Source organism: Delphinapterus leucas, chromosome 3 (assembly GCF_059928025.1).
Source record: "Delphinapterus leucas isolate spDelLeu-1000000601 "Yukka" chromosome 3, BTC_Dleu_Yukka2, whole genome shotgun sequence".
Classification (NCBI taxonomy): domain Eukaryota; kingdom Metazoa; phylum Chordata; class Mammalia; order Artiodactyla; family Monodontidae; genus Delphinapterus; species Delphinapterus leucas.
This window is the reverse complement of record NC_143131.1, coordinates 2,178,082-2,204,189: the sequence shown is the minus strand read 5'-3', so window position 1 is coordinate 2,204,189 and position 26,108 is coordinate 2,178,082. Positions and strand designations below refer to the sequence as shown.

At 57.5% G+C, this 26,108-nt stretch overlaps 1 protein-coding gene across 6 annotated transcripts; it reads left to right on the top strand.

Moving 5' to 3' along the window:
• Nucleotides 1-90: 90 nt before the first annotated feature.
• Nucleotides 91-26,051, top strand: BRD9 (bromodomain containing 9). 6 transcript variants are annotated; one of them, XM_089908640.1, is made up of 17 exons: nucleotides 93-264; nucleotides 919-1,133; nucleotides 1,428-1,560; nucleotides 3,294-3,354; nucleotides 3,794-3,938; nucleotides 5,857-5,967; nucleotides 6,581-6,756; nucleotides 7,950-8,082; nucleotides 9,683-9,758; nucleotides 10,911-11,006; nucleotides 11,460-11,592; nucleotides 13,337-13,448; nucleotides 16,850-16,888; nucleotides 17,970-18,069; nucleotides 19,953-20,120; nucleotides 21,096-21,200; nucleotides 21,943-26,051. In XM_089908640.1, the coding sequence occupies exons 1-16, from the start codon at nucleotides 213-215 to the stop codon at nucleotides 21,194-21,196; spliced, it is 1,851 nt and encodes a 616-aa protein (XP_089764766.1). In that variant the 5' UTR covers nucleotides 93-212; the 3' UTR covers nucleotides 21,197-21,200; nucleotides 21,943-26,051. The 6 variants fall into 6 exon arrangements, with proteins under 6 accessions (XP_089764767.1, XP_089764766.1, XP_089764764.1 ...); XM_089908638.1 differs by lacking the exon at nucleotides 21,943-26,051 and adding an exon at nucleotides 21,311-21,928; XM_022581308.3 differs by lacking the exon at nucleotides 21,943-26,051 and having other exon boundaries at nucleotides 21,096-21,927.
• Nucleotides 26,052-26,108: the final 57 nt, after the last annotated feature.

The window sequence follows — 26,108 nt, the reverse complement described above, 5'->3', positions numbered from 1 at the left end:
CCCTCCGCCGCGCCCGCGCTTCGAACTTGCCGCGCGCAGCGTCCCGCCCCCTGACCCGGAAGCGCCTGCGCCGGCGGGCGGGTCACTTCCGGTCTCGGCGCCCGCTTCCGGCGCGATCCCTCAAGCTCCGCGGCGAGGCGGGCGGAGAACGGGGGCCAGGGGTCGGCGGGCACGGTGCGGCAGGGCTCGCTGCTGCCCTCGGCGCCGTCGCCATGGGCAAGAAGCACAAGAAGCATAAGGCCGAGTGGCGCTCGTCGTACGAGGGTGAGGTGGCGGACGCGCTTTGTGACGCCGGGAGGGCAGACGGGCGGGCGTTCGAGGCGGCGGGGATCCCGGGGACGAGAGCGGGGGTCCGGGGCGCGCCGGCGGGGGTCTCGGGGACGCGCCTCTCAAGCGTCCGTCTAGCTCTGGCCGCATCCTGGAGAGAAGCGCTGAGCACCTCTGTGGTTCTTCGTCCGTGTTTCCCGAGGTCTTCTCCCGCCTTTCCCGGCTGTGCCCTGGTCCGGCAGCCCCTGGTCCCGGTGTCAGGGACGCCGCACGGGGACTGCTGCAGGACAGGAAGGGGGTGACCACGGGCCAGGACCTGGGGGTAGAGGATTGTGCGCCTGGGCCCCAGGCGTGGTCTGGCTCCTTCCCCCTGACAGTGACCCAGAGATCTCCCTGCAGCCCCCCTGAGAATGTCTGTGGGCGAGAGGGAGGGAGCACCCCACCTGTCTTTGACCCCAGCAGCATCTTTCGCTGTTGGCTTTGGCATTCCCCTGCCGTCCACCTGAGCTCAGCCGATCCCCCCACCTTCCTGGGCCTCTGTGTCCTCCCCGTGACACCCCACCCTGGGCCCGCCATGCTGCCGACAGGGCAGCAGTATGCGCCTCTGAGCGCCCTGAGCACACACGGTGAAGGTCGCCTGCGTGTCCACAGACTATGCGGACAAGCCTTTGGAGAAGCCCCTGAAGCTGGTGCTCAAGGTTGGAGGAAGTGAAGTGACAGAGCTCTCAGGGTCCGGCCACGACTCCAGTTACTACGATGACAGGTCAGACCACGAGCGAGAGAGGCATAAGGAGAAGAAGAAGAAAAAAAAGAAAAAGTCGGAGAAGGAGAAGCACCTTGACGATGAAGAAAGAAGGAAGCGAAAGGTGAGCGAGGGCGGCCGAAACCCCTGGGGGGCAGGTGGAGCGAGGGCTTCCTGGCCTCCGGAAGCGAGTGTTCTGTTTCTCATAGGGTGCGCTGTGCGGAGGTCGGTTGCTTCGGTTTTGGCTCTTTGCGCATCGTTTCTTGTCTGGACCCTGGGGGGCGGGTCTTTGAAGGGTGGTGGCCTGGAGTAAGAAGGGGGTCTGGAAGAGGGCTTTTCTCTCTTAGCTTTCCCTGAGGAACGCGAGGTCTGTTAACAAGCGCTTCATTGCTCTCGCTGCCTTGACCCTGCCTCACAGGAAGAGAAGAAGCGGAAACGGGAAAAGGAACACTGTGACACAGAGGGAGAGGCGGACGACTTTGATCCGGGGAAGAAGGTGGAGGTGGAGCCGCCCCCCGACCGGCCTGTCCGAGCGTGCCGGACACAGCCAGGCAAGTGGCGGCGTTTTCAGAGACGTCCTGGAGCTTTGGAGCTTGTCGCTGTGAACTAGTGGTTGGCATCCGCCCTTCAACTCTTGGGAGAAGCATAGGAAGGAAGGAACAGCATTTTCTCTCCCAGGGCCTCACACAGAGTAGCTGGATGGACCTAAGGTTCTTGCCGTCCTCTCTGAACTTCTAGAGCAGGGTTTGGCCCACCGCTGCTGGCCTTTTTTTTTTAAAGCCCAGGAGCTAATGAGAAGCTCATTGTGGACGGGAGGAGGTTAGTGCTGGCATCAGTTACTCAGGACATCATCCCCCCGGGAGCTATGCTGGCTCCAGCAGAGAAAGGCTTCTGGCGTGCTCGGGACGCTCTGATCTGTGTGTGGTCGCTTCCCTCAGAGGCTGTCAGGTAGTCGGGAGGTGCTGAACTGGAGGCAGGTTTGTTCTGCAGGGGTTTCTTCCTTGGCTTGGGGTCTGGCCACCTTTGAGTTGCCGGGGGGGGGGGGGTACTGTATTGCAGTGTGGGGTTGCTGCTTCCTGGCAACACCCTCTGCTGTGGGAGTCATTGCTGTAGGGAACAGGTAGGACTCAGGGCCCTTGGGCCTGCTGTGGAGCAGAGAAGGTCAGGCACAGAGCATCAGTGCCTCAGATGAACGCGCCTGAAGTTACTAGAGTTACTAGTACTTGCTGGCTTAATCTGCCTAACGGCCTGTTGGAGATCATACGTTTAGCACCTGCCCCAGTGTACCTGAAAAACTCACGATCAGACGATGCTCTCTTGGACCTGTCCTGATCACTCTCAAGAGCGTCACTCTTGGGACCCGCAGGTCTGCACTCGTGTTGCCCTTCAGCCCAGAAGTGAGACATTTCCCCAAGGAGCTCTGGTTGCTTGGTGGAGAACAGCATTCAGAATGCCAGATCTGGGCGCTGGGTGTGGGCCTTGGGGGACAAAGCTAGGGAGGACCATTTAATACGTACTCTTGCGGAAGGAAACCTGTACCGACATCTGCGTTCACATTCCCTGAAAACCGTGTTTTTCACGCTGTGGGCCCAGAGACGTGGTTAACAATTGGAGTCCTCACAGGAACTCTCATTTTTATCCCCATTTTACAGATAAACAGGGGCGTGCCCAGAAGTTTAGGCCCATAAACGATATCAAGTACAACGATATCGGTGCATCCAGGGTCAGCTTCTATGTCCAGAGCCTTCGTCTGCTGCTTCATACCTTGTGTGGAATGTCCCAGGCCCAGGAGTGATGGGGGCTGGAGACAGGGTGATGAGTGATGGCTCTACATCACTGTTTGAGAGGGGTGTTGGCAGTCTGAGGGGTTTAGGGGACCAATGCTGTGGGTGCCCTTTTTCACCCTGCTGAGCTTTGTGGGATCTGCTTATCTTTTTTTTTTTTTTTTTTTTGCGATATGCGGGCCTCTCACTGTTGTGGCCTCTCCTGTTGCGGAGCACTGGCTCAGTGGCCATGGCTCACGGGCCCAGCTGCTCCGCGGCATGTGGGATCTTCCCGGACCGGGGCACGAACCCGTGTCCCCTGCATCGGCAGGCGGACTCTCAACCACTGCGCCACCAGGGAAGCCCCCTGCTTATCTTTATATCCAGTTCTCATTTGAACCCACAACATTGTAGAACAAGAACTAGATAAATAAGTATTACGAAATTGGAGTTTGTTTTCTGGTGAAGTGATACCAAAATCCTTTTGTTCAATTTTATTTTTTCACTTTTGAAATCGTCAGCTGAAAATGAGAGCACGCCTATTCAGCAACTACTAGAGCATTTCCTCCGCCAGCTCCAGAGGTAAAGAGCTTTTCTAAAGGGTTTGTGCTAGGGGACATCTGAGGTGTCTTCTCTCTCTGGTGTTCTTGCCTCACCCCTGTCACCTGTGAAGCAAGCACTTCACCTTCACTGGGTAACGCTCAGTCGGGGCGGTGGGGGCACTGCCAAGTGGGAGCAGAGCTGGGAGGGCTCAAGAACACCTCCTTCATCTCCTCTGAGTCTGCACCGGTTGTCAGACACCCTGATGTAGAGTCATGGCAGGAGCCGGGATGGTAGTTTTGGAATTTTCAGTGTATCCAAAATACCACAATTTTAAAGAGCATAAATTTTATTTGTTATTTTTAAGAAACAAATCTTAAGATCTGGTTAATTGTATCAAATTTTTAACTGTGAGGGGTTTTGTTTAGAAATTTAGATTTCAGGGTTTTTCCAGTTTAAATGAAGATGTTTGTGTTTTCAGAAAAGATCCTCATGGATTTTTTGCTTTTCCTGTCACGGATGCAATTGCTCCTGGATACTCAATGATAATAAAACACCCGATGGATTTTGGCACAATGAGAGACAAAATTGTAGCTAATGAATACAAGTCAGTCACGGAATTTAAGGTAAATTCATTTCAGCTCCTGAAGTAATTGTTAGGAGGCTCCATGTGTCTTCATGTCCAGTAGACACTTCATACATCTTAGGTTGTTTCCAGTTCCAAGTTTTCGTGGGTGTTTCTACGTTGGGTTGACGTTTCGCCAGCATAGGGGTTGGTTGTACTTTTCTCAGTATTTTGGTCTAGAAGCTGGCCTGTATGTTGCGTGCTAGTAGATGTGTTTCTTTTTAAGTTACTGTTTTGGCATAAACGGACATGTTGGGTCAAGCGAGGATGTGTTCGTTTTGGCCTGGCCCCAGAATGGGTATTTTTAGAAACATAATTTTCCTTATCTTAATAACCGGGAGTTTAAATTTTTTAGGATAATAAATCTTCATGTCTCCTGACTACTCTGTTCCTGACTCCCTGTTTCTCAGCACTGGCTGTGAAAGGGAAAAATTGCTCATTGGCTTTCAGATTCGGGGGAAGATCAAAACAAATGCTTGACAACATTGACAATAATGTCACTTAGAAAAAGGCATTAGGTTTCTTAGTTCTGTTAACTTCGGAAAAGCTTGGCTTTTCTGTTTGTATTTACTGGAGACCTTACTTACTGAAAGGGTTTGCTGACCTGCAGAAACAGCACAACAGACTAAAGGGAGGGTGGGAGAAAAGGAAAGTTTTCATAGGAAGGTCAGGCACTACTCCTGTGGGCAGGTGGTTAATAATAATCCATGTCCTAGAGGCGACCTGTCTACCTGCAGGCCCCTAATTTGGTCACTCACCCAGGGACAAAGCCAAGACGTGTCCTCCAGAGAGTGTTCTGAACCTGTCACAGTTGGGCCTTGTGACAGAGGGACTTTATGGCCTCAGTCCCAGCCCTGGGGACACCGGCACCGTGACTTGGTAAGGACTCCAGGTGGCACACGCTGCGTTAGCAGTCGTCCATCCTGAGGTCTGACTCACCTGTGACAGGTGTACCCTAAGGAATTTGGCTAGGTGGTAAAATGCTGATATTTCCAAGCATTTACTGTTATTGTAAGTTTTTCACTAAGGCTCTTCTTTATTTTAGAGAAAAATGTTTTTCTAATGGTACTAGAGTGACTGTCTGTAGACAGAATTTTAAATCCTATGGAAAAATCCCAGAGGTAGAGGACATGCCCACCTCTCAGTTAATCCCTCTGCTTTTGCTTAAAAGAACTGGTTGTTGGTTTTTGTTCCTATTAATGTCTGAGTTCCTTCCAAAGAGAGGGAATAGGGTGGGTCAGGAAGGAAGCAGAGGGAACCAGCATTTTACTCCTGTGAAATGTGTGTATCACGTTCAGAAAGAAGTTACACACTTTGGCAAGCTTCTCACTGGAATATTTTTCATACAAGTAAAGACTGATGAACATTTATGAAAATTTCTCAGAGTTTTTAAAAAGTACTCTTTAATTACTCAGCCATAAAAAAAGAATGAAATATTACCATTGGCAGCAACATGGATAAACCTAGAGACGATCATACTTAGTGAAGTGAGTCAGATAGAGACAAATGTTACACATCACTTGTGGAGTGTAAAAAATGTAACAATCTATGTACAAGACAGCAACAGACTCACAGGCATAGAAAACAAACTTACAGTTACCAAAGGGGACAGGCATGGGGGGGGAGCATAAATTTGGACTTTGGGACTAACAGTTGCAGACTATTATATATAAAAAACAGATAGGCAACAAGGATTTACTACATAGAACAGGGAACTATATGCTCAATATCTTAATAGTAGTCCGTAGTGGAAAATAACGTGTGAAAGTTCATATAAATTAACAAAGGTTACTCCTTGAATTAGAGAGCCAAATTGTTTTCCACTCTGTTTCAGCCACTTGCGGCCTCCTGATAGAAACCTCAACTCTTTGTTGTTATCTGTGGTGTTTCAAAGTTGATGCATTCTTTTTTCTTTTCAGGCGGATTTCAAACTGATGTGTGATAACGCAATGACGTACAACAGGCCAGACACCGTGTACTACAAGTTAGCGAAGAAGATCCTCCACGCGGGCTTTAAGATGATGAGCAAAGTAAGGGGCCCTCGAACAGCGAGCGAGGAGCCTCGGCTGTGAGCGTCCTCCTCCGCGACCCTTGTGCCTAAACAGAAGCTCACAGCGACTGACATGCTTCCATCCATCCGCCCCTGGCCACGGCGTGGACCCTCTGCTCTAGGGTAGCCCCCCAGCCAGCCGCCCTCCCCACGCCCCTCTCCTGCAGGCGCTCTCTGCTCTCTGCTCCTGCCCCAGCTGCAGGGTCTCGCGTAGGGTTGGTGCAGAGTTCCAGATCTGTTGGTCTCACTGGGTCGCAGCCTGCGTTGCGGGCTTGTTTTACGTGGTTGCCTCTCTGAATCCAGACAGCCATCCCGGGCATCCCAGGTGGCTTCCCCGACCTCTCCCGTGAGCCAGGCTGCATGCGTCACGCATCTAGGACCAGTGCCTTGGGCCTGACCAGCCCATAGGTGAGGTGCATCCCCACCGGCTCTGACCGCTCCCGGCCAATTGGCACGTCCTTTGGTGCCGCACCCCGTGGCAGCTTAGCTGTTAGGCCAGGTGAGGCTGTGGCCACCCATCCCATCCCATCGTCATGGTGCCTTGGCCAGAGGGAGAGGTAAAGTCCCTGCTGCTCTGTCCTTTCTGATTCTAGGAGCGGCTGTTAGCTTTGAAGCGCAGCATGTCGTTTATGCAGGACATGGATTTTTCTCAGCAGGCAGCTCTTTTGGGCAACGAAGATACAGCCGTCGAGGAGCCTGTTCCTGAAGTTGTGCCCGTACAAGTAGAAACTGCTAAGAAATCCAAAAGGCCGAGTAGAGAAGTCATCAGGTAAAGGACCGCCCGCCGTGGGGGCCAGGGCTCTGTGGGGAGCAGGTGACGAGCTGGGCCTCGCGGGTCTGTGCAGCCTCTGTGGACAGGCTGCCTGCGTTGCTGGCGGGAGAATTTGCTCTTTGGAAGCCGAGGGCCATGTTTGTAGCCCCCGGGCTTTCAAGGCAGCTGGGACAGGCCCTGGACCCTGTGTTCAGAGGGAGGCGACCCTTCTTCCCTGCCCACCTTGGGAATGAGGTGGCCGCGGTGGGTGCAGGGAGTGTCAGAAGACCCCGAACCCCGGGGTCAGTTGTGAGGGGCACGGCTCTCTGTTCTGTGACCCACGCTCTCCGCATGCCAGTGCACAGTGACTTGTGCTGGAAGAGAGTCACTGTCACCCTGACGGACCCCCGCCGGCCGGCCGGCCAGCCACACGCACGCTCTGTTCCAGGTGTGGTTTGCCAGGCCCAGCCGTTTGGCTCTGCGGTGTCCACTGCTGACCAGTCGCTGCTATTCCCACACTCATGCTCTGTGTGAATATTTGTTGACCCCTCACTCCCAGGACATGCCCTCCTGCGTAGGACGCGCATTGGCGACCTGGGCTTGCCCGTTGCAGGCTCTGCGCGGGTGTGCTGCTTCGGGCAGACAGCTGCGAGAGGGCGGGCTCCCCGCGCCGGTCACTGTGAGCCTGGGCCTGAGCGAGGGCCTTCCGCAGGCTCGAGAGCCCCAGGAGGGCTCACCCCAGCCCCACAGTTCCTTGCAGGGGCTCGGCGCCTCTGCTTCTAGAGCCTTCCACTGGGAGGGGGTGGGGGGCGCCTCCCTCGGGCGCTGGCAGTCCGCTCTTCCTCTGCCTCTGCGGTCTTAGGCGCCCTGGGTCCCGGGGGGCTCTCCAGCCCAGGCTCACTGCCAGCGCCCCAGCCCCGCGTGGGATTGTCATTTTTTTACTGGCGCCTCGAGTGGCACTAACCTGTGAGGCCCCTGTTGCTCTTAAAGTGACCGAAACGTGTAGCCGAGACACAAGAAACGTGGAGCATCTGCTTGGCTTGTACTTTGTCGTCTTAGCGGAAGCGTCGGAAGGAGAAGGAAGGGAGTTACAGTGCGCTCTGCGCTGCCCTGTGCCGCGCCCTGGCGTGGTGTGAGGGACGGACTGTGGGGATGAGGGGTGAGCGTGCCCACGTGTGGCCCGTTGACTCCTGCCTGTTTCTGCCTCATAGCTGCATGTTCGAGCCGGAAGGAAACGCCTGCAGCCTGACCGACAGCACCGCGGAGGAGCACGTCCTGGCCTTGGTGGAGCACGCGGCCGACGAGGCCCGGGACAGGATCAACCGGCTGGTCCCCGGTGGCAAGGTAGCGCTCCCAAACGGGATGGCTGTGTTTCTGCCAGGACAGTGGCACGGCCGTCACAAGCGAGAGGTTAGCCGGTCATTACGAGCATGTGGTCGGAGTCCCGCTGGTGTCCCGGCGGCGCTGTTGTCACCGGAGGGGTCAGCTCCTCGTCCCCACTGGCCGTGGTAGCCTGCTGGCCGGTCTCCCGGAGGGCAGGGAGGGACTCCAAGGGCACCTCAAGGACAGGAGGGGTGTGGTTGTGTGCGGGCCGCCTGCCCGCAGGGGCGCTAACCTCTGTCCCTGGGCCAAGGCCAAGCCGGCCAGGACTCTCCGCTGTAGGTGAATCCTTTCCCCTGTGTGCTCACGTGTCTGTGACCCAGGTGTGAGCCTGTGCAGAGGGCTGCTGGTCCTCACGAGGGGGCCTGCCCTCTTCTGAGCACCTTCTCTGTCACACACAAGGTGTCCTCCATCCATGCATCCAATAGAAATAGCGTGAATCACACACGTGTGCGGCTTTAAACTTCCTAGTAGTCGTATTAGCAAGGACACAGATGAAATTAACCCTAGTGTTTAGTTTGACGTGATACGTCTAAAATTTTATTTCAACGTGCAGTCTGTGTAAAGACGTATTACAGCTTTACTTTTCTTTTTTTTGTACTAAGTCTGCGAAACATGCGTTGGAATTTACATTTTACATAAAGAAGTTTGAAGTGGTAACAATTTGGATGTGTCGGGTTATATGAAATACGTTACATTTTACGCCACGTGTTTCTTTTTATTTCCAATGTGCCTTCTAGAAAGTTTGAAGTTGCCCGTGTGGCTCACGTGATAGTTCTTTCTGTTGAGCTCGCTTGTCTGCACTCCTGTGGCCTTTCAGCCCTGGAGTCAGCATTTCTCCAAGGAGCCCTGGTTCCCTAGCGGAGAGCGGCATCCCAGACCTAGACCTGGGCCCTCCCTGGTGGACAAAGCTAGGAAGGCCCCGTCCGTCTGTACAGCCTGTACTGACGTCCGTGTTTACGTTCGCTGAACACCGAGTTTTCACACGGAAACGTCCAATTCCGTCCAATACCAGTGGGTCTGCTTTGCTTTTCCCCCTTATAGTTTCGCAGTTCCACCGTGAGAAACCCGACTTACGTCGCCTCTCCATCCCTCTCTACACCGTGCCCTACTCACCCTGCTCGGACGCTGGGCCCCTCGCACACGGACCCACACGGCAGCCTCCCCTTCCTGGGCCCTCCCGACAGCCTGTGCAGGGGCTGCTCTTGCGCGCAGGCTGGTTTTCAAACGGAGATGAGTTCCCACGGGTGTCAGAGGTGGATCTCTGGTCTCCTTGACCAGGCCCTGACCCAGCTCGCTGTGCTCGGGGCTCTGACTGCTGGAAAAGGCTGTTTCTAGGGTTCGCTCTCTGTCTTCAAAGCTCCTGTTTGGAGCCCGTCCCAGAAGTTCTTCGATCGCACACGTGTGCACGTGGCCTCTGTTCACAGGGAAACGAGTAACTTCGTGGCCTTTTAGGATTCAGGCTGCCCTCGGAGGCCTCTGTTCTGTTGGTGCCTCGGTGGAGCCCTGGGCCAGGGGGCCGGGGCCATCCGGAGAGCGAGCGCTTAGGCGTGCTTCCTTGCAGATGGGCTACCTGAAGAAGAACGGGGACGGGAGCCTGCTCTACAGCGTGGTCAACACGGCCGAGCCGGACGCAGACGGTGGGCGGCTCACACGCGCTCCCCTCACCTCTGTCCCGTTTGGTGACCTTGCACCTCATGGCCTGCCCGAGATGCCCCTTTTCCCTGGTCACAACGCTGTGGTGAAGTGTCCAGTCTCCCACACAGCAGGACGCAAATGTGGTCAGTGGACCGCGGGCGGCCGTCCAGTGGGGCCAGAGATGTTGGTCAGACGTTTCGGACCAAGGGCCCCAAGCCCCAAGCACTTGGGGTCGTGCTCCCCAAAGCTGCAGCAAGGCCCTGGGGGCTGGGTTTGCCTCACAGCGCAGCTGAGGCTCCTCTGTTGGAACCGGGGCACGGAGCTCTGCCTGCCCTCGAGGCTAGAACGAGGCAGGCATTTGCCCCACACAGCCTGCTTGGCAAGTTGCATCAGGGAAGCTTTCAAAGGAGGCATGAGCTTCCTTGAAGGGAGGGTCCATCCAACCTGTACGGCCACGGCTGTGGTCTTTAAAGTACTTTTATACTTCTCCATCTTCTGGAAAAGTATTTCAGAGGCTTGTCACACACACACAGCAGGTGAAACACTCCCCTTGTTCTCACCTGCGTGGATGTGGGATGGCTCTCACGGCCCAGCGTGCCCCTCGGTGCTTCCCCGCCACCGCCAAGATGAGCAGGGTCACTCAGTGTCCTTTGATGGATGAGGGGGACAAGCGTTGGCCACTGCTTTTGACCTTCAGTTGGAGTGAATCATAACGTTCTCGTTAGAAGAGAACAGGTGAGCTGGTCAACACTTAGCAAGAGAACATGAGATTGAGGTTCAGATTGGGGATTTGAAGGGTCCTGCTCAGGTCACGTGAGCAACTTGAAGGGCGAATTCAGCGTAGGAATTGCCCTCAGGCTGCTCTGTTGCTCTTGTGACACGTGGCCCAAGGTCTCTCGGAGGTGGTGAGCGGTAGCTTGGGTTTGGGAAGGTTATGTTGCCCTGTGGTGGGCAGACCGCTGGCCTGTTGTCATGAGAGCTGGGGCACTAAGGTGAGATCACGGTGCAGCTGAGACGAGAGAAAGGCAGCCGGCTTGGTAGATCGGCTGTAGATGGGCCCAGGGAGCCCCGGGCCCGCCCTCCTGCGTGCACCCATCACTGCCTGGGGCTGGGGGCTCCGGGGTCACCTGCTCACGGCCCTGGTGCCCTTGCAGAGGAGGAGACGCACCCGGTGGACCTGAGCGCGCTGTCCAGCAAGCTGCTGCCCGGCTTCACCGCGCTGGGCTTCAGGGAGGAGCGGAGGAGCAGAGGTGAGCGCCCCAGGGGCCCCGGCTCACCGTGTGGGTGCCGCGTCCGGGCCTGGTTTGGAACCTCATTTTACAGGTCAGGTCCCGGGAAGTGCTGGGAATCAGGAGCCCACCGGGCAGGTGGGCAGGTGCCGCCTCTGCCGCTGGGGGGGCGGGGCCTGCACTTGGCAGCCGCCTGCGTGTGCGGTTTACGTTTCCTCCAACAGGCTGTCACGCTTCATCCGTTGGAGGGGTCGCGAGACTGCCTGCAGCGGGGACCCTGCGTGAAGGGCGGGAGGACGCGTGGGGCTCACGCTGGGCTCTCTGGCTTGTGCGGCTCCTGCGTGACCTCCCCGTCCTCGGAGGACGCGGCGTGGGCGTGGCGTGGCGAGGCGCGGCGGCGGCGGCGGCGCAGGGTCGCGGGGCGTGGCCCGCGTGTGCCCGCAGCCCTGACGCCGCCCCGCCCCGCCCCCCCAGTCACCTTCCTGTCCGGTGCCAGCACCGCCCTGTCCACGCACAACAACTCAGTGTTCGGCGACTTGAAGTGCGACGAGGTGGAGCTGCTGTACTCGGCCTACGGAGACGAGACGGGTGTGCAGTGCGCGCTGAGGTGGGCGGCGGCGCGGCCCTTGCGGGCGGGGCTGGGGGCCGTGCGCCGTCCGCGGCAGCGGGGCCGGGCTGTTTCCAGTAGCCCTCCGCGGCCACCGCAGGCGGCCCTGAAGCTCGGGTCACTCGCTTGGTCGGGATTTGGAGGTGATGACGGTCCAGGCCGGAGCCACGGGAGCCCGTGTGTGGGACGGCCGTGCGCCGTCAGGGAGAGCCGGGGTCGCGGCTGTCCTAAAGAGGGTCTCGTGGCTGCGTGACGGCTCCGGCCGCCAGAACAAAGCGGCTCGTACAGCACGCACTCACGGCCTCCAGGAGTGGAGGCCGGAAGCCGAGGTGCAGGTGCGGGCAGGGCAGCTCCTCCCGCGGCCTCTCTCGCCGGTGTGCATACAGCCGTCCCCCGCACCCTCCCCCGGCTTCCCTCTGCGCGTCTGTGTCCTGAGGTCCCTTCCTCTGGGGACACCAAGGTTAGGCCCCCCCCCCCAAAGACCTGATTTTAACTTAATCACCTTTAAAGGCCCCATCTCAAAATACAGTCACGTTCTGAGGTACGGGGGCTCAGGGCCTCAACGTGTGAGTTTTGGGAAAGCGGTTCAGCCCCAGCTGTGATTAAAATGTGATGTTAAAATTAGTGATACAGTATTGTATTTCTGTAGGACTGTTTTCGTATTTTTTGTTTTCTGAGACAAAGTAAAAGTGGATCATTCTTTTAGAATTTTCGGGGTTTCCTATGGGGAAAGTAACGATTTTGCTAGTCTCTGAGAAATAGAGTCTTCCCATATCAGATCTTTGTTTTATTCCAAAGAGAATACGGAATATCTCTGAAGAGCACACAACAAGAAATCAGTTAGCCCCTGACACAGTAAATGAATACCTAACTCTGATTTTTGTGCGAAAAGACAAGTGGAGGTAAAGAAGCGAGGAGGAAGCTGCAGGTGGGAGGCTCGTGTCCCGAATGGCGGCCCTCTCCTCGGCTCAGCTCTGGGGGCACCACTCCCCGTGGTTCAGACAGCAAGTGCAGCCGTCACGAGCTCGCCCCCAGCGAGCTCAATATATGACCTTCCACGAGCTCCTGGAAGGCCTACGGATCCCGGGCCGCCTGAACAGCCCGGGAAGCAGGCCGCGCCCTTCGCGGTGCCAGCGCCCCTTCTCCCCCGGGAGAGCTGCTGCTCGGCCCTGCTCCCCACCCCAAGGCTCCTGGTGGAGACCCTCCAGGCCCGCAGCCCTCCCCGCCCCACGTGAGGGCCTTTGCAGTCCGGGGCCCCTGCTGGGACTTGGCCTGGCTCTGCTGCTTGGCCTGTGGGTTCTGTTCCCGGCCTCCTTTCCAGATTTGCTGTTTCGTCTTGTTTTGGAGTTTCAAGTATTCGCACGGTCCAGAAATCAAAATGACACTCAGGGTGCACGTGGGGAGTCTTGCTCCCGTACCTGCCGCCCCGCTCCCCAGCGTGGAGCCCTCCGCAGCACTCTCTCCTCAGTCTCCCTGTGTTTCTAAATCCAAAATGCGCAGAAAGGAGTGTGCTGCTTTTGTGAAAGCTAGCGTGAGCTGTATCGGGATGCGGATACGTGTTCTTCACTTTGCTCTTTAACTCTTCTGGGTCCTGGGCCGCTCTGATGAAGACTGTTCTCCACTCCCCAAACCGCTGCACCTGGAGGGCTGTAGCGCTTAGCGAGAGCCTGTCCTGTGGGGGGGTGTCTGAGGGGCGTGGGCACGGAGGGCGGCTTCCAGCCTGTTCTCTCGCGGCCCCTCCCAGCCTGCAGGAGTTTGTGAAGGATGCCGGGAGCTACAGCAAGAAGCTGGTGGATGACCTCCTGGACCAGATCACGGGCGGGGACCACTCGCGGATGCTCTTCCAGCTGAGGCAGGTGGGTGCGCTGGGCCACTCCTGTGCCCGCCAGACTGGGCGCTAGGGGATGTGCTGTTTTCAGGTGGTCGGGGGCTGTTTCTCCCTCACTGACTACTATTTATTCTTTGTTTTTACTTTAGTCAGTTATCTTTCAGAGAAATTTACAGAGTTCCTCTCTGTCTGGCATGTATTCTCCATCAGTCTCTAGACCTACAATTCTTTCATCTGCTGTCAGTTTCCTTCGTCCTGAAAACTTTCCTTTGAAGTTTCTTAAAGGACAGATTTGCTGGCTGCGAATTTACTCAGCTTTTTTTTAAATCTGAAAAGTGTCTTCGTTTTCCTTCGTTTTTGAAAGTCACCTTCCTGGTGTGGAATTATAGGGTGACATTTTAGCCTCTACTTAAAATGGTCGCTTACTCGCTTTGTTTCTGAGGAAGTGTCTGCAGTCATTTTTATCTTTGTTTTCCACTTTTAATGTGTCTTTTTTTGGTCAAGGTCAAGGATTGGCAAATTTTGGCCCATAAGCTAAAAATGTTTTTTACAGTTTTTGAAGATTTAAAAGAAAAAAAGAAAAACGTGCTACGGACCGTGCATGACCGCAAAGCTTCAGATATTTGCTCTCCAGCCATTTGGAGAAAAAGTGCTGCCTGTTGCTCTAGACACTTGAAACTTATAGTTTCTATAACTGACTTACATCCGTTTACTTTTGGTGTTTTTTCATGTGCTTTTCTTGTCTTTATTCTGCTTAACATTTGGTGAGCTTCTTGGGCTTCTCGGTGTATAGTTTTCATCAAACATGGAATATTTTCAGCCTTTATTTCTTCAGGTATCTTTTTTCTTTTTTGTGTGTGAAGCCTAGATTGTGCTTTTATTTCTTTATCATTTTTTTATTGAAGTATAGTTGATGTGCAATGTTACGTAAGTTTCAGGTATACAATATAGTGATTCACAATTTTTAAAGTTTATATTCCATTTCTAGTTATTATAAAATATTGGCTCTGTTCCCCGTGTTGCACAGTACATCCTTGCAGCTTATTTGTGCAGAGTAGTTTGTACCTCTTACTCCCCTATCTTGCCCCTCCCCCCTTCCCTCTCCCCACTGGTTACCACTAGTTTGTTCTCTGTATCTGTGGGTCTGCTTCTTTTTTGTTGTATTCACTGGTTTGTTGTGGTTTTTAGGTTACAAATATAAGTGATAACACACAGTATTTGTGTTTCTCTGACTTATCTCACGTAGCATAAAATCCTCCAAGTCCATCCATGTTATTGCCAGTCGCAAAATTTCGTTCTATTTTATGGCTAAATCGTACTTCGTTGTATGTATATGTGTGTATGTGTGTGTGTGTATATATATATATACATATATATATATACACACACGTATGCACGCACCCATACACATCACATCTTTTTTATCCATTCATCTGTTGATGGACACTTAGGTTGCTTCCATGTCTTGGCAAACATAAATAATCTTCTGTGAACGTTGGAGTGCACGTATCTTTTCGAATTTGTATATATTTTGGGTATATACCCAGAAGTGGAATTGCTGGATCACGTGGTAGTTCTGTTTTTAGTTTTTTTGAGAAATCTCCATACTGTTTTTCCATAGTGGCTGCACCGATGTGCATTGCCACCAACAGTGTAGGAGGGTTCCCTTTTCTCCACGCCCTCTCCAGCATTTGTTATTTGATGACAGCCACTGTGACAGGTGTGAGGTGATCTCATTTTGGTTTTGATTTGCATTTCCCTGATGATTAGCGACGTTGAGCATCTTTTCATGTGCCTGTTGGCCATCTGTAAGTCTTCTTTGGAGAAATGTCTGTTTAATTTCTCTGCCCATTTTTTAATTGGGTGGGTTGTTTTTCTGATGTTGAATTGTATGAGCTATTTATGTATTTGGGATATTAATCCCTATTGGTCATATCATTTGCAAATATTTTCTCCCATTCAGTAGGTTGTCTTTTTGTTTTGTTTATAGTTTCCTTTGCTGTGCAAAAGCTTTTAAGTTTAATTAGGTCTCATTTGTGTATTTTTGCTTTTATTTTCTTTGCTTTAGGAGACAGATCCAAAAACAAAAATATTGCTACGATTTATATCAATGTTCTGCTTATGTTTTTTTCTAGGAGTTTTATGGTTTCTGGTCTTACACTTAGGTCTTTAATCCATTTTGAGTTTATTTTTGTATATGGTGTTAGGAAGTGTTCTGATTTCATTCTTTTACATGTAGCTGTCCAGTTGTCCCAGCACCACTTGTTGCACAGACTGTCCTTTCTTGCGTTGGAAGAAGTAATATGGTTAAAACGGCCATGCTATCCAAGGCAGTCCACAGATTCAGTGCAATCCCTATCAAAATACCAGTGGCATTTTTCACAAAACTGGAACAAATAATTTTAAAATTGATACGGAAACATGAAAGACCCCAAATAGCCAAAGCAATCTTGAGACAGAATAGCTGGAGGTATCACACTCCCAGACTTTAGACTGTACTACAAAGCTAGAGTAATCAAAACAGTGTGGTATTGGCACAAAAACAGACACACAGATCAGTGGAACAGAATAGAGAGCCCAGAAATAAACCCACCCACTTATGACCAATTTATGACAAAGAAGGCAAGAACAGTTTGATCAATTTTCTGAATGAACTGTGTTCAGAGTGGCATAATTTCAGATGTGCCATAGCATAAATAACATCCAATAATGAAATATATATGTCAGCAGAAGTTCATGTGAGGAAATAGATGTTAAAATAATGGCAGTATTTATTTTTCTACTTAAGAGTTGTGAAGCTTTTAACACAAGCGGGTCTCAGAAACACCATCTTGAGCAAAAGATTGCAGATGGAGAGCGTGCAGGCTGAGTAACTTTCTAGGTTCATCCACAGAACTAGGGTGGTTTCACACAGTGCTCCTGCCAGATCACAGGACACGGCTCAGTGCAACCTTTGTGCTTGGTCAGAGTGGTGGTCACAGGGGTGGTCAAGTGTACGCCCTCCCCTGGCGCTGAGCCGGCCAGAGAGAAGGGTGCCTGGCCTGTGGCCCCATCCCTGCGAGGGCGGTGGCACCACAGGCATCCTGCTCTGTCGGGATCCAGCTGGTCTCTGGATCTCTCTACCTCCTGGGTTAAACCGTCTTCCAGGTTAAACCATTGGCTGTTTTTCCAACGTCTGACTTTCCTCTTTGGTGTTCTGCCCCCCGGGATGCAGACGCAGGTTGGGGTGCTCTCCTTGGTGTCCACCTCACCCCAGGGTGGTCTCGTGAGCCGGGCCCCACGGGCCGTGTGATTCACAGTGCAGCACGACCCCACGAGGGCCAGCTCGGAGCAGCGGATGAGCCGCGTCCACCTCATGCGTGGGCGACTGGATGAGTGGTTCTGTGTAAAACTGTTGTGGAACACTGGTTCTTGTCTCTTGCTTTGCAGAGGAGAAGTGTTCCGACGAAGCCTCTGGATGAAGTAAAGGTGCGTCTCGTGGACAAGTTAGTAGAAACCTAATGGTTTGGGTTCCCGTGAGGACAGCTGTGTTTGGCCTTTGAAATGGTTGAGATACTTTATTTAGAAACTGGCTACGTTGCTGATGGGGAATCTTAAGTGGTGGTCCCCCCATCCCGACTGTGATAACTGGACTGAGGGTGTGGGCACAGCACATTCCTCCAAATTGGACAGAGGGATTCACGGGCTGGAGGGGCGGCCCGCAGGGTGAGCAGGGGTCTTCCGGTCCTCCCAGAAGGCGGGCTCACCGGCGGACACGTGCTGTCAGCTGGGGTGTCCCGGGGCCTTGCCGGCACCGGTGCGGGCACTGTCTGAGGAAATGCTCTGCTGTGGTCCGGCCATGGTTTCCTCATCCTGCCCTGGGGTGACTTGGAGCACTTGTGGCCCCCAGCTTTGCACACAGCCACGTGGGCAGAGACGCCAGGACTCTGGGCAGGGTGTGGGGGCCTGGACTCCAGGGGTCACCTGGCCTTGGTGACCGGGGGGCCCACCCCGGGCAGAGCGTCAGGTGCCTGTCAGGTGGAGGCCCTTGGATGGGCAGAGTTGGAGAAGGTGCCAAGGGCATCTCCCCTGGGTGCACGGGGCGGCCAGGGTTCTGCTCGGGTCTCTGTCTGGGTTACACAGACACGTGTGGCGTTGGGTGCCAGCCTCACACAGTCTGCGAGGAGCTGGGATGGGCTGCAGGCTGCTTTGGGCAGGGACTCGGCCGCTCTGGCCCGCAGCAGGGCCTCTGTGGGTCAGCCCAGAGAAGGAAAGAGAGTGCGCTGCTCTGGAATCTGCCGCGTTATCTGTTAAGTTCCTGGAAGGTAGCCTGGCCCTTCAGGTCTTGGGTCTCTCTCAGGTCCCCTCAGCGCCTGTAGGTCCCCAGAGACCAGCAGCCTTCATTGCTGGTCCAGGTACAGGCATCCACTGGGAGCTCACCCCTGGGCTGCGGTGTGGGCTCTTCGGGGTGGACACGACGCGACAGGCCTGGCCTCCCCGTGGCTGGCAGGCCGTTACATCCGTGTCAGCTTCCTCTCCTTTCCTGTCTCACATCGCTTGTCTCCTGCAGGCGGGGGACCCTCTCGGGGATGGTGGCTCCACCTTGGACTTCATGGCCATGAAGTCCTATTCGGACGTCTCTCTGGACATCTCCGTGCTCGGCTGTCTGGGTAGGTTGTGCCGGGTACCTCCCGGGGGGCAGGGTGGCTCGGCCCTGCCCATTGGCTGCACAATGAAGACCCCCATCCTCAGGACCCCCCAGGTGACTGCAGATGGGGCCTGCCCGGCTCTCCTGTCTGACCTCAGGCCCCATCCTTGGGAATCGTCTGCTGGGGTCCCGCCCCCGGCTAGTGCATCGGTGTGCTCACCACCATCGTCCACGTGTGCCCACTGGGCTGGCCCCATCGGGGAAGATGCCTCTGTGCTCCCCTCGGCTCTTGTGTGCCAACGAGGCCCTCCCAGCCCCTCGTGGCCAGTGGTTTTCGTGGTGCGTCTCCTCCCCTCCCCCTTCAGACCTGCTGGACGTACTGTGCGTCTCCTCGGTGGTCTCGCCCAGGGCAGTTCCCCCAGGGGACCTGTGGCAGCCTCTGGAGACGTCTTTGGCCTCACACTTGGGACCTGGTGCTTCTGGTCTCAAGTAGACAGAGGCCAGAGGTGCTGCTGACCGCCCTGGAGCCCCGGAAGAGCCCCAGCAAGAATGGCCTGGTCTGCGGCCGGGGGCTGCGTCCGGGCCCCGCCTGCTGTTGGAAGTGGACCTCGTCACCCCGTCACCCTCCGTCACGCAGCCTGGCAGGCCCTGCTTCTGGTTGAAGCGCGTCAGACCCTTGGTGTTCAGCGCGGTTGTGGATAGGACTGTGCTCCAGCCTGCCGTCTGGCTGTGTGCTGGTCTCCCAGCGGTTCAGGGGTCCCCAGGACCACCCCCAGGTGTGATTCCTTAGGACCCCAGGACTCGGAGGGGCCCGGGGGGGTGTTGCTGCGGGAGACCCGGCCCCAGCTGCCAGCGCCCTCCCCACGAGCCCCCGGCCGGAGCTGTGACGACCGGCACCCTCTGCTTGGCCCAGCCCTGGCCCCAGACTCCCAGCAGGAAGGCAGGGGCCCAGGACAAAGCACACTGTGGCCCAGACGGTCTGGCACGGCGACCCCTCGGTCACTCAGGCGGTGGGAGCCAGCCTAGGGCCGGTCTGGCTTCTGAGCAACTGTTCTTTTTCTTCTCGCGGAGTCTGAGGCTTTCTCCATTTTACCTGGTTTTGGTAGTTTGGTTACAGCAGCCCTGGTTTGTTCTCCTTTAGGTTTATTCTTCACGGGTTGCGTTTCGTCGTTGGGCCTGGGGTTTGGAGCTGAATGTGGGGAGTCTGGCTGTAGTTCTTCAGCACCCCCCTGAGCCCGACTCTGCCCATCTGCCTTTGGTCTTCTCTCTGCTTGGTTTCGGGCCGTGGCGGGCGGAGTCCTGGGGGCGCTGGGCGCCCTTCTGCTGACCTGTCAGTCTCCTGGGCTCGCCGTAGCTGCCATTCTCTTCACCCCCAGAAGCTCCACCCACTTTTCCTGCGTCGTCCCCCTCTTGCCTCCGGTCACGTGTCCTTTGCCTTTGGAACACGCGGTGCGTGTTCCTAATCTCTGTCCCCGCATCTCATTCGCAGGGCTCTCCCCCGGTGGGGCTGCGTGTCCCTGTTTCTCTGCCTGCCTGGGCGTGGCTGGTGGGATGCGCTGGATTTAGTCGGCGCCTTTGCACGTGCCGGGCGCTCTTCCGATGGTCGTTAGGCAGCTTGGAGCGTCGGGCCCTGTCCAGGTTTTTCTTAGGCTGTCTTAGGGTACAGAGCCAGGTCAGTGCAGGGTGGACGTGGTCCCACCATTAGGCCGCGCCCTTCCGGGGGCTTGGGCCGCAGGTGACCACAGCATGTGTGCGGCTCTTGACCCCCCAAGAGGCCACCCTCACACTGGCGCAGGGCAGACTCGGCCAGGCGTTTGTCGTCCTTGGTGCGCGTGGTGACGAGCGAGCGTGGCTGCGGGTGGACGGGCTGGCCGGCCTCCACATCCCATCGTCCCGTGTGTGCAGGGAAAGTGAAGAAGGAGCTGGACCACGACGATGGCCACCTGAGCCTGGACGAGACCACGAAGCTCCTTCAGGACCTGCAGGAGGCGCAGGCAGAGCGTGGAGGCTCCCGGCCGTCCTCCAACCTCAGCTCCCTGTCCAACGCCTCTGACAGGGACCAGCGCCACCTGGGTGAGGCCGCCTCGTGCAGAGTGGCGTGGGCCGCGGCTGGGAGGGCCCTGGCCCCTGGGGTTCCCGGGCCAGGCGGCTGCACTGAGGTGAAGGCTTTGGGTGGGACTCAGTCTAGGGATCTGGGGGCTTGGCCGGAAGGTGCTGCAGGTCCTGTGTCAGGAGGAGCCCCCAGCCGTGGACCTGCCAGCCTCCAGAGTGAGGGATTGGGAACGTTGCTTTCTTTCTGCTGTTCCTACTTGTGGTCCTGAAGCAGCATGTGGACAAGTGTGTTCCTGCAGGACCCTCGTGTGGGGAGAGCACAGGACCTTGCCTGGCCTGGGAGTCCCCTGTTGAACCAGTGAGGGTGGGTGGGTGTGTCGGGACCCCGCCCGGACAGTGCGTCTCCTGGCTGCTTGAATGTGCTAGATGAGTCCTCACGCTGCTGTTTTAGTTCCCAGATACAGACACCGAGTTACTCTTTCAATGTAACAGATCTTGGCGTTTGGGGGAGGGGGCGATGAGTGATCACCTGTAGAGGTTTGGCTAAAATTGTCTTAAGGACCAGCATTTTGGTCCCGTTAACCTTGTGATAAAGGCATGTGAAGGAGGTTCCAGGTGACCCTGGGGCAGCTCCAGATAAGAGGGTCCCAAGGTCCTGGTGGACTCAGGGTGACACTGGGGCTCCTCTGGAGCCTGGGATTGTCTGAGGCCCCCGGCCGAGGAGCCTTCCTTCCTGCAGAAGCAGCAGCCCTGCTGCGTGGAGGCTCGGGGCCCCCTTTCTGGGGCCATCGGGTGGCCCATCCCTGGGAGCCACGGCTCGGGGCTGAGGCCCGGGCTCAGCTGGCTGCAGCCACGCGGACGTTCGTGTTCAGCACACGTGCATTTGTAGCTTTTAAAGTTGTCCCGTGGAGCAGCGATGCCCCTGAAGGAGGGTCGTGAGCTGCGCGCGTGTGGCAGACCCTGGGGTGACACGTCCCTCCTCTCCCGTGATTGCAGGAAGCCCTTCTCGCCTCAGTGCTGGGGAGCAGCCCGAGGGGACCCACGACCCGTATGAGTTTCTTCAGTCCCCAGAGCCCGCAGCCTCCACAAAGAGCTAGCCCTGTAGGTGGCCTTTGGTTGTTTCTTATTTTGTAAGCTTTTATTTGCATGTACAGAGTTTTTGTCATGAGACGAAGACTTTCATTTTGTCCCCTTTGGCGTGCGGGAAGCAGCCCCGGGAGGTGGTGGCTTGTCTGTCATCGTGTTAGCCGCACTGGGATGCAGCGTTTCTGTGAATGGCCCTGTGCGTCCTGAAGAGTTGGAGATCACTCGTAAAGGGCGTGTGGCCAGATGCCGGGAAGCTGCTGTGGTCTGTCTCTGAGCTTCTCGGTGGCGGTGAAGTCCTCCTCTGTGCCTGTGTGGACGCACCTGTCTGCCCCGCGTCCTCTGGGAGAAGCCCTCGGGAGGCAGACGTGGGTGCGTCTGTCTCTGTTCCCTGCGGCATCCTACACGGCCCCACGTCCCCACCTTTCCCAGGCGGGTCACGGCGGGGGCCGTGTGGGGGCTGGGAGTGAGGGCAGCGTCGCCGCTCTCTGAGCCTTGTGCTGAGAGGGGCGCCCCCTGCTGACAGCTGGCCTGTCCTGCTGGCCATGGTGAAGGGTTAAGTGTCCGAAAACGCTCTTTGCTCTGGATGTGTTTACTGGAAGCCTGTTTGTATTTGCAGAATGTAAATACAGGTCTTAATAAAAAGACACACAAAGAGTGTCGTTACGCATAGTTATTTACAGCACTGCTAGGTGCCCCCTTTTGCGTGACTTAGTAAAAGCGCTTGTCATGTGAGCTGGATGGCATTCCTTCTTCCTAGCCCCGTCTCCTGTGGCCTCCTCCGAATCTGGCCCGGTCCTTGGCACCGCAGTGACGTCCGGGGTCGCGCCCATCCCCGCACAGCTTCCTGTTCTGTTCCCTTGCCGTGAAACGTAAAACCGGAGCCTCCGTTACCTCCCGGGGCAGGGTCAGTCCTGGGAGAGGCGTGTGGCCAAGAGGCCAGGGAGCAGGGCTGGCTGCCTCGCTGTCTGGACAGATGAGGATCCCCGCGAGCACCGGGGAAAGGGGAGCACGAAGCATCTCACAGGTGAAGCGTCAGGAGCAGCTGTGGCTGCTGTGAGCAGATGAGTTTATCAGCAGGGCTGGTACGGAGCAGACGCCCGGGGCAGGCTGGAGGGCAGCCGTCCTCCCTGCCTACACAGGGCCGCAGCCCGGCCGCAGAGCTGGGCCCGAACCCTGTGGCTGGCCCTCCAGTGCCCTGCAGGCCCCCCCAGCCCCCCACCTCAGCCACCGCCCCAGCTGTGGGGAGGCCGGGAGGGGCAGGATCTGGATTTCCACCCTTGGGATGGCAGTGGGCTCTGCCCCCAGCAGGGCTCAGGAGGCCGGGACCCCTGTGCATCCCAGGCGGGGTCCCCACGGTGCAGCCCCGCGGGCGTGGCCTCTCCCTGGCCCGCAGCCGGAGTTCTCCAGTAGACGCCAGCGTGACGTGGGGTATAGCACACGAGGGCAAGGCCACCGAGACACAGTATGAGTCCCTGGAGCCCAGACTCCCCTGAGGGCGTGGTCTCCACCACAATGGCCGTGTCAGCTGTGAACACAGGAGGTCGGACCCGTGCCTTGGTGCACGCGGCAGGGTGTCCCAGGGACCCGCACTCACCGGACGGACGCCTTGCCGCTCGGAGCTGCACGCCTGCTGGGAAGGAGGGCCCTCCGACCAAGGCCCCCATGTTTTCGTAAACCACCATCTCTCAAATTCCAGAGCATTCCATCACCCCGAAAGGAAACCACCAATTGGCCGCCACCTCCAGGCCCCCCTCCTCCCACCCTTGGAAACCACTCTGCTTTCGGTCTCCGCCGACGTCCCTGCCCTGGACATTGTGTTCAAGTGGAATCATGCACTCTGCGGCCTTTTGGGCCTGGCGTCTCTCAGCACAGCTTTCAAGGGTCATCCATGTTGTAGTAGGTGTTAGTGGGGCCCTGCGGGTGACCTGCCCTCACCACAGACCCTACCGGGGCTCAGGCCACTCCTGGGGGTGTTGCGGCCATGAAGCCGGGGCACCTGGGGCCTCCGTGCCAGGCCCTCTGCCTAAGGAAGCCGGCAGGATCCCAGCCGAGACGCGCGGGCACTCCTGGTCAGAGTAACTGCCCAGCTGGCTGGGGCGGAGGGGGCTGGCTGCAGGCCTCATGGGGGACTGTTGATTCCCCGGAGAGAGAAAACAAAAGGCTGCTTCTGGAGGCCGCCTGGGCGGCAGTGCGGCATGGCCAGCGTCCGTCGTCTACAGCGCTTTTCTACTGGAAGCTTCCCTCAGAACAAGGCCTGTGAGGGGCGCGTGCGTGCGCCGGTGGGCACTGTGCCAGCGCCCGCGCCTGCCTCGCGCTCCGCCCGCCGCCGTCTCTGGCGTGGCCACTCCCCCTCCGCGCCCACCTGGGCCCCCACCTGGGCTGGAGACCCTCCCAGTGAGGGCCGCTTTCCTGTCCCGGGTGCGCACAGGCAGGCTTACAGAGCGCTACTTATCACAAGAGGCATGAGTGCCCCGAACTCCAGGCCTGTTGATCCGTCCCTCCGTGAAGACCAGGTGGGGGTCTGGGTCGGGGAGGGGACGACGCAGCAGTTTGGGGACAGGAGCGGGCCGAGGTGGGTTTAGGTGTGGAGAGGCCTGGCTGCCCCGGCCGAGGATCGTGGCTGTGCATGTTCACGTGGCGAGCGGGCCCTGAGTTTGTAGCTTTTACAGTTGTTCCATGGAGCAGCGATGCCCCTGAAGGAGGGCCATTTCTCCAAAGTGTGAGCAGCTGAGTTCACCGGGCCCTGGGCCAGTCGGGAGGCCCTCACGACTGCAGACTTGGGGTGCCCTGGGAGGTGAGCGCCTGCCCCTCAGTCCCAGGTGGCCTCCTTCAGAGTCACGGGCGATGCTCTGGGGCCGGCTGGACTTGGGGGGCACTTGGTGTTGAGGTCATCAGCCCCCCAAACCCCGAGGGTGCGGAGTCCCCTGCACCGGTCACCGGCCTCACATGTGTTTCTGGAGAAGCGTGTTCTGTGCAGGAGGCTGTGGGGACGTTCCTCTTAACCAGAAAGCACTCTGAAGAGCCGTGAGGACACGCTGACCAGCAGCCTGGGCGATGCCTGCTGCAGGCAGGAGCTGTGGCTGCCGCGGGGCTCCCAGGGCCCGGACCTCGGGAGAGGGAGGGCACGGAGTAAGCGCCACGCTGTCTGCGGGGCTGAGCTGTGCCTTCAGTCACCAGAGCTCACTGCTCGGACGCTCGCCACAGCCCGCGGCCTCTACTGCGCGGCGGGCTGGATTCTCGCGGTCACACCCTGCTCGGGCGGCCTGATGGTCTGCCCTGGGGCTGCCTGGTCCCGTCCTGGCGCCTGCCTCCCTGGGAAGTGCGTTCTGGGTGGAGGTGCCAGCCTGGGCCCGCTCACGGCGGGCACCGCGCGCAGAGGCCCTGGAAGCAGCCTGCAGCCCCTCATTCCCTGGGGCCCCAGGTGGGCGATCCCGGGAGGCCTGTGGCCCCCCACGCCCCTGCCGGCTGTGGTCAGCCGGGATTTCCAGGATGGGCATCCTCATCCCGGTGGTGCTGTGCTCCCAGGACAGTGCCGTCGGGTCAAAGGCAGCACTGCAGTTTGAGGGAATGGACACCAGGTGAGCGGGGAGGGGCCGGTCAGGCTGGGGCACAGGGCTGACCAACAGCAGAGTCAGCCTCCATCTCTGCTGCTGGCCCAGCAGAGGGTCCCTGACCTGCGGAGGAGCCCCCCTCTCCTAACCGGCCCCAGCCCCACCCAGGGGGCCTCGTAACCTGCCGGCTCCTCCACTCGTGCCTCTGTCCATCTGCACCAGACCCAGCCGTCCCTGCAGGCCCCGGCAGTAGGGCCACCACACTGCTTGGAGGAAGTCAGCTTTCCAGCGCCCGGCCTGCCCGGCGCCGTGACTCCCCAGGAAGGTGTGTGGGGCATGGGCGGCTGGAGCCTGCGAGAGGCCGCCTCTGTGGACGGAGAGGGGACATGTCCCTGTCCACCCTCCCTGTCCCCACCAAGGAAGGGTCGCGATTGGTGATTGGCCGCACTCAGGGCCTTCAGATAGGAGTCCTTGGACACCACACTCAGGAACCAGGACTTTCTGGAGCTTAGGAATCGAAACGATGTGGCGAGAGGCGGTGGGGGAGGAGAGGCCCTGAGCCAGTGGGCTGGCCATCCTTGTGGCCTGAGCTGCCCACTCGGCACTGTGTCCACATGCCCCGTGCTCCCCTCCTTGCCCCTGCTGTGGCCCTTCCGTGGCCTTCAAGGGGGCACCCGGGGCGTCAGGCTGGGGGAGCGCAGCCCAGACAGAGGCGCCCGCACCCTGGACAGAGCCTGGAGTCTCGGCTCCTGGGTCAAGTGTGAGGACGAGGTTGTAATGGACGCCCTGGCCTCCCCCGGCGTGAGCTGCTGAAGCAGTGGGTCGGGGGCACGAGCCCACCGCCTTTTCACCGAGGGCTGAAGTTCTCCAGGCTCAGGCACGGGTGGTGAGGGTCCCTCCTGAGGGTCTCTTGGGCCTGCCCCTGTGCCGCCCTGCCGCGCCCCTAGAGCTGGTGATGCGTACCGGGGGCGGGGCCCCGGCTTTGTGACACGTCTTGGGTGTCCATTTAGTGTTGCCAGGAGACCCGGCTCCCCTCACGTGGGCTTGGGCTGAGCGAGAGGCACTTTGCGTTCCCGCTCATCCAGGACCTGCGAATCGTGAGAGGAGTGAGGAGAGTGTGTTCTGGCTGCGCGTCCGGCTGCGGGGAAGGCGGGTGCTTCGCCCCTCTGTCTGCTCTGCCCCTCCGTCTGCAGGGAGTCCAGGACCACGTGGGACGCGGGTGAGACACGGGTCCAGAAGCTGCCAGGATCTGTGCTGGGGGACGGTCAGAAAACGTGCTCACAGAGGTCGTGGTTGGCTCAGGACGCAGCGTGCAGCCAGCCTGATGCCCTGTTCCGGGGAGGGTGGGGACGGGGTGGGGACAGTGTGGATG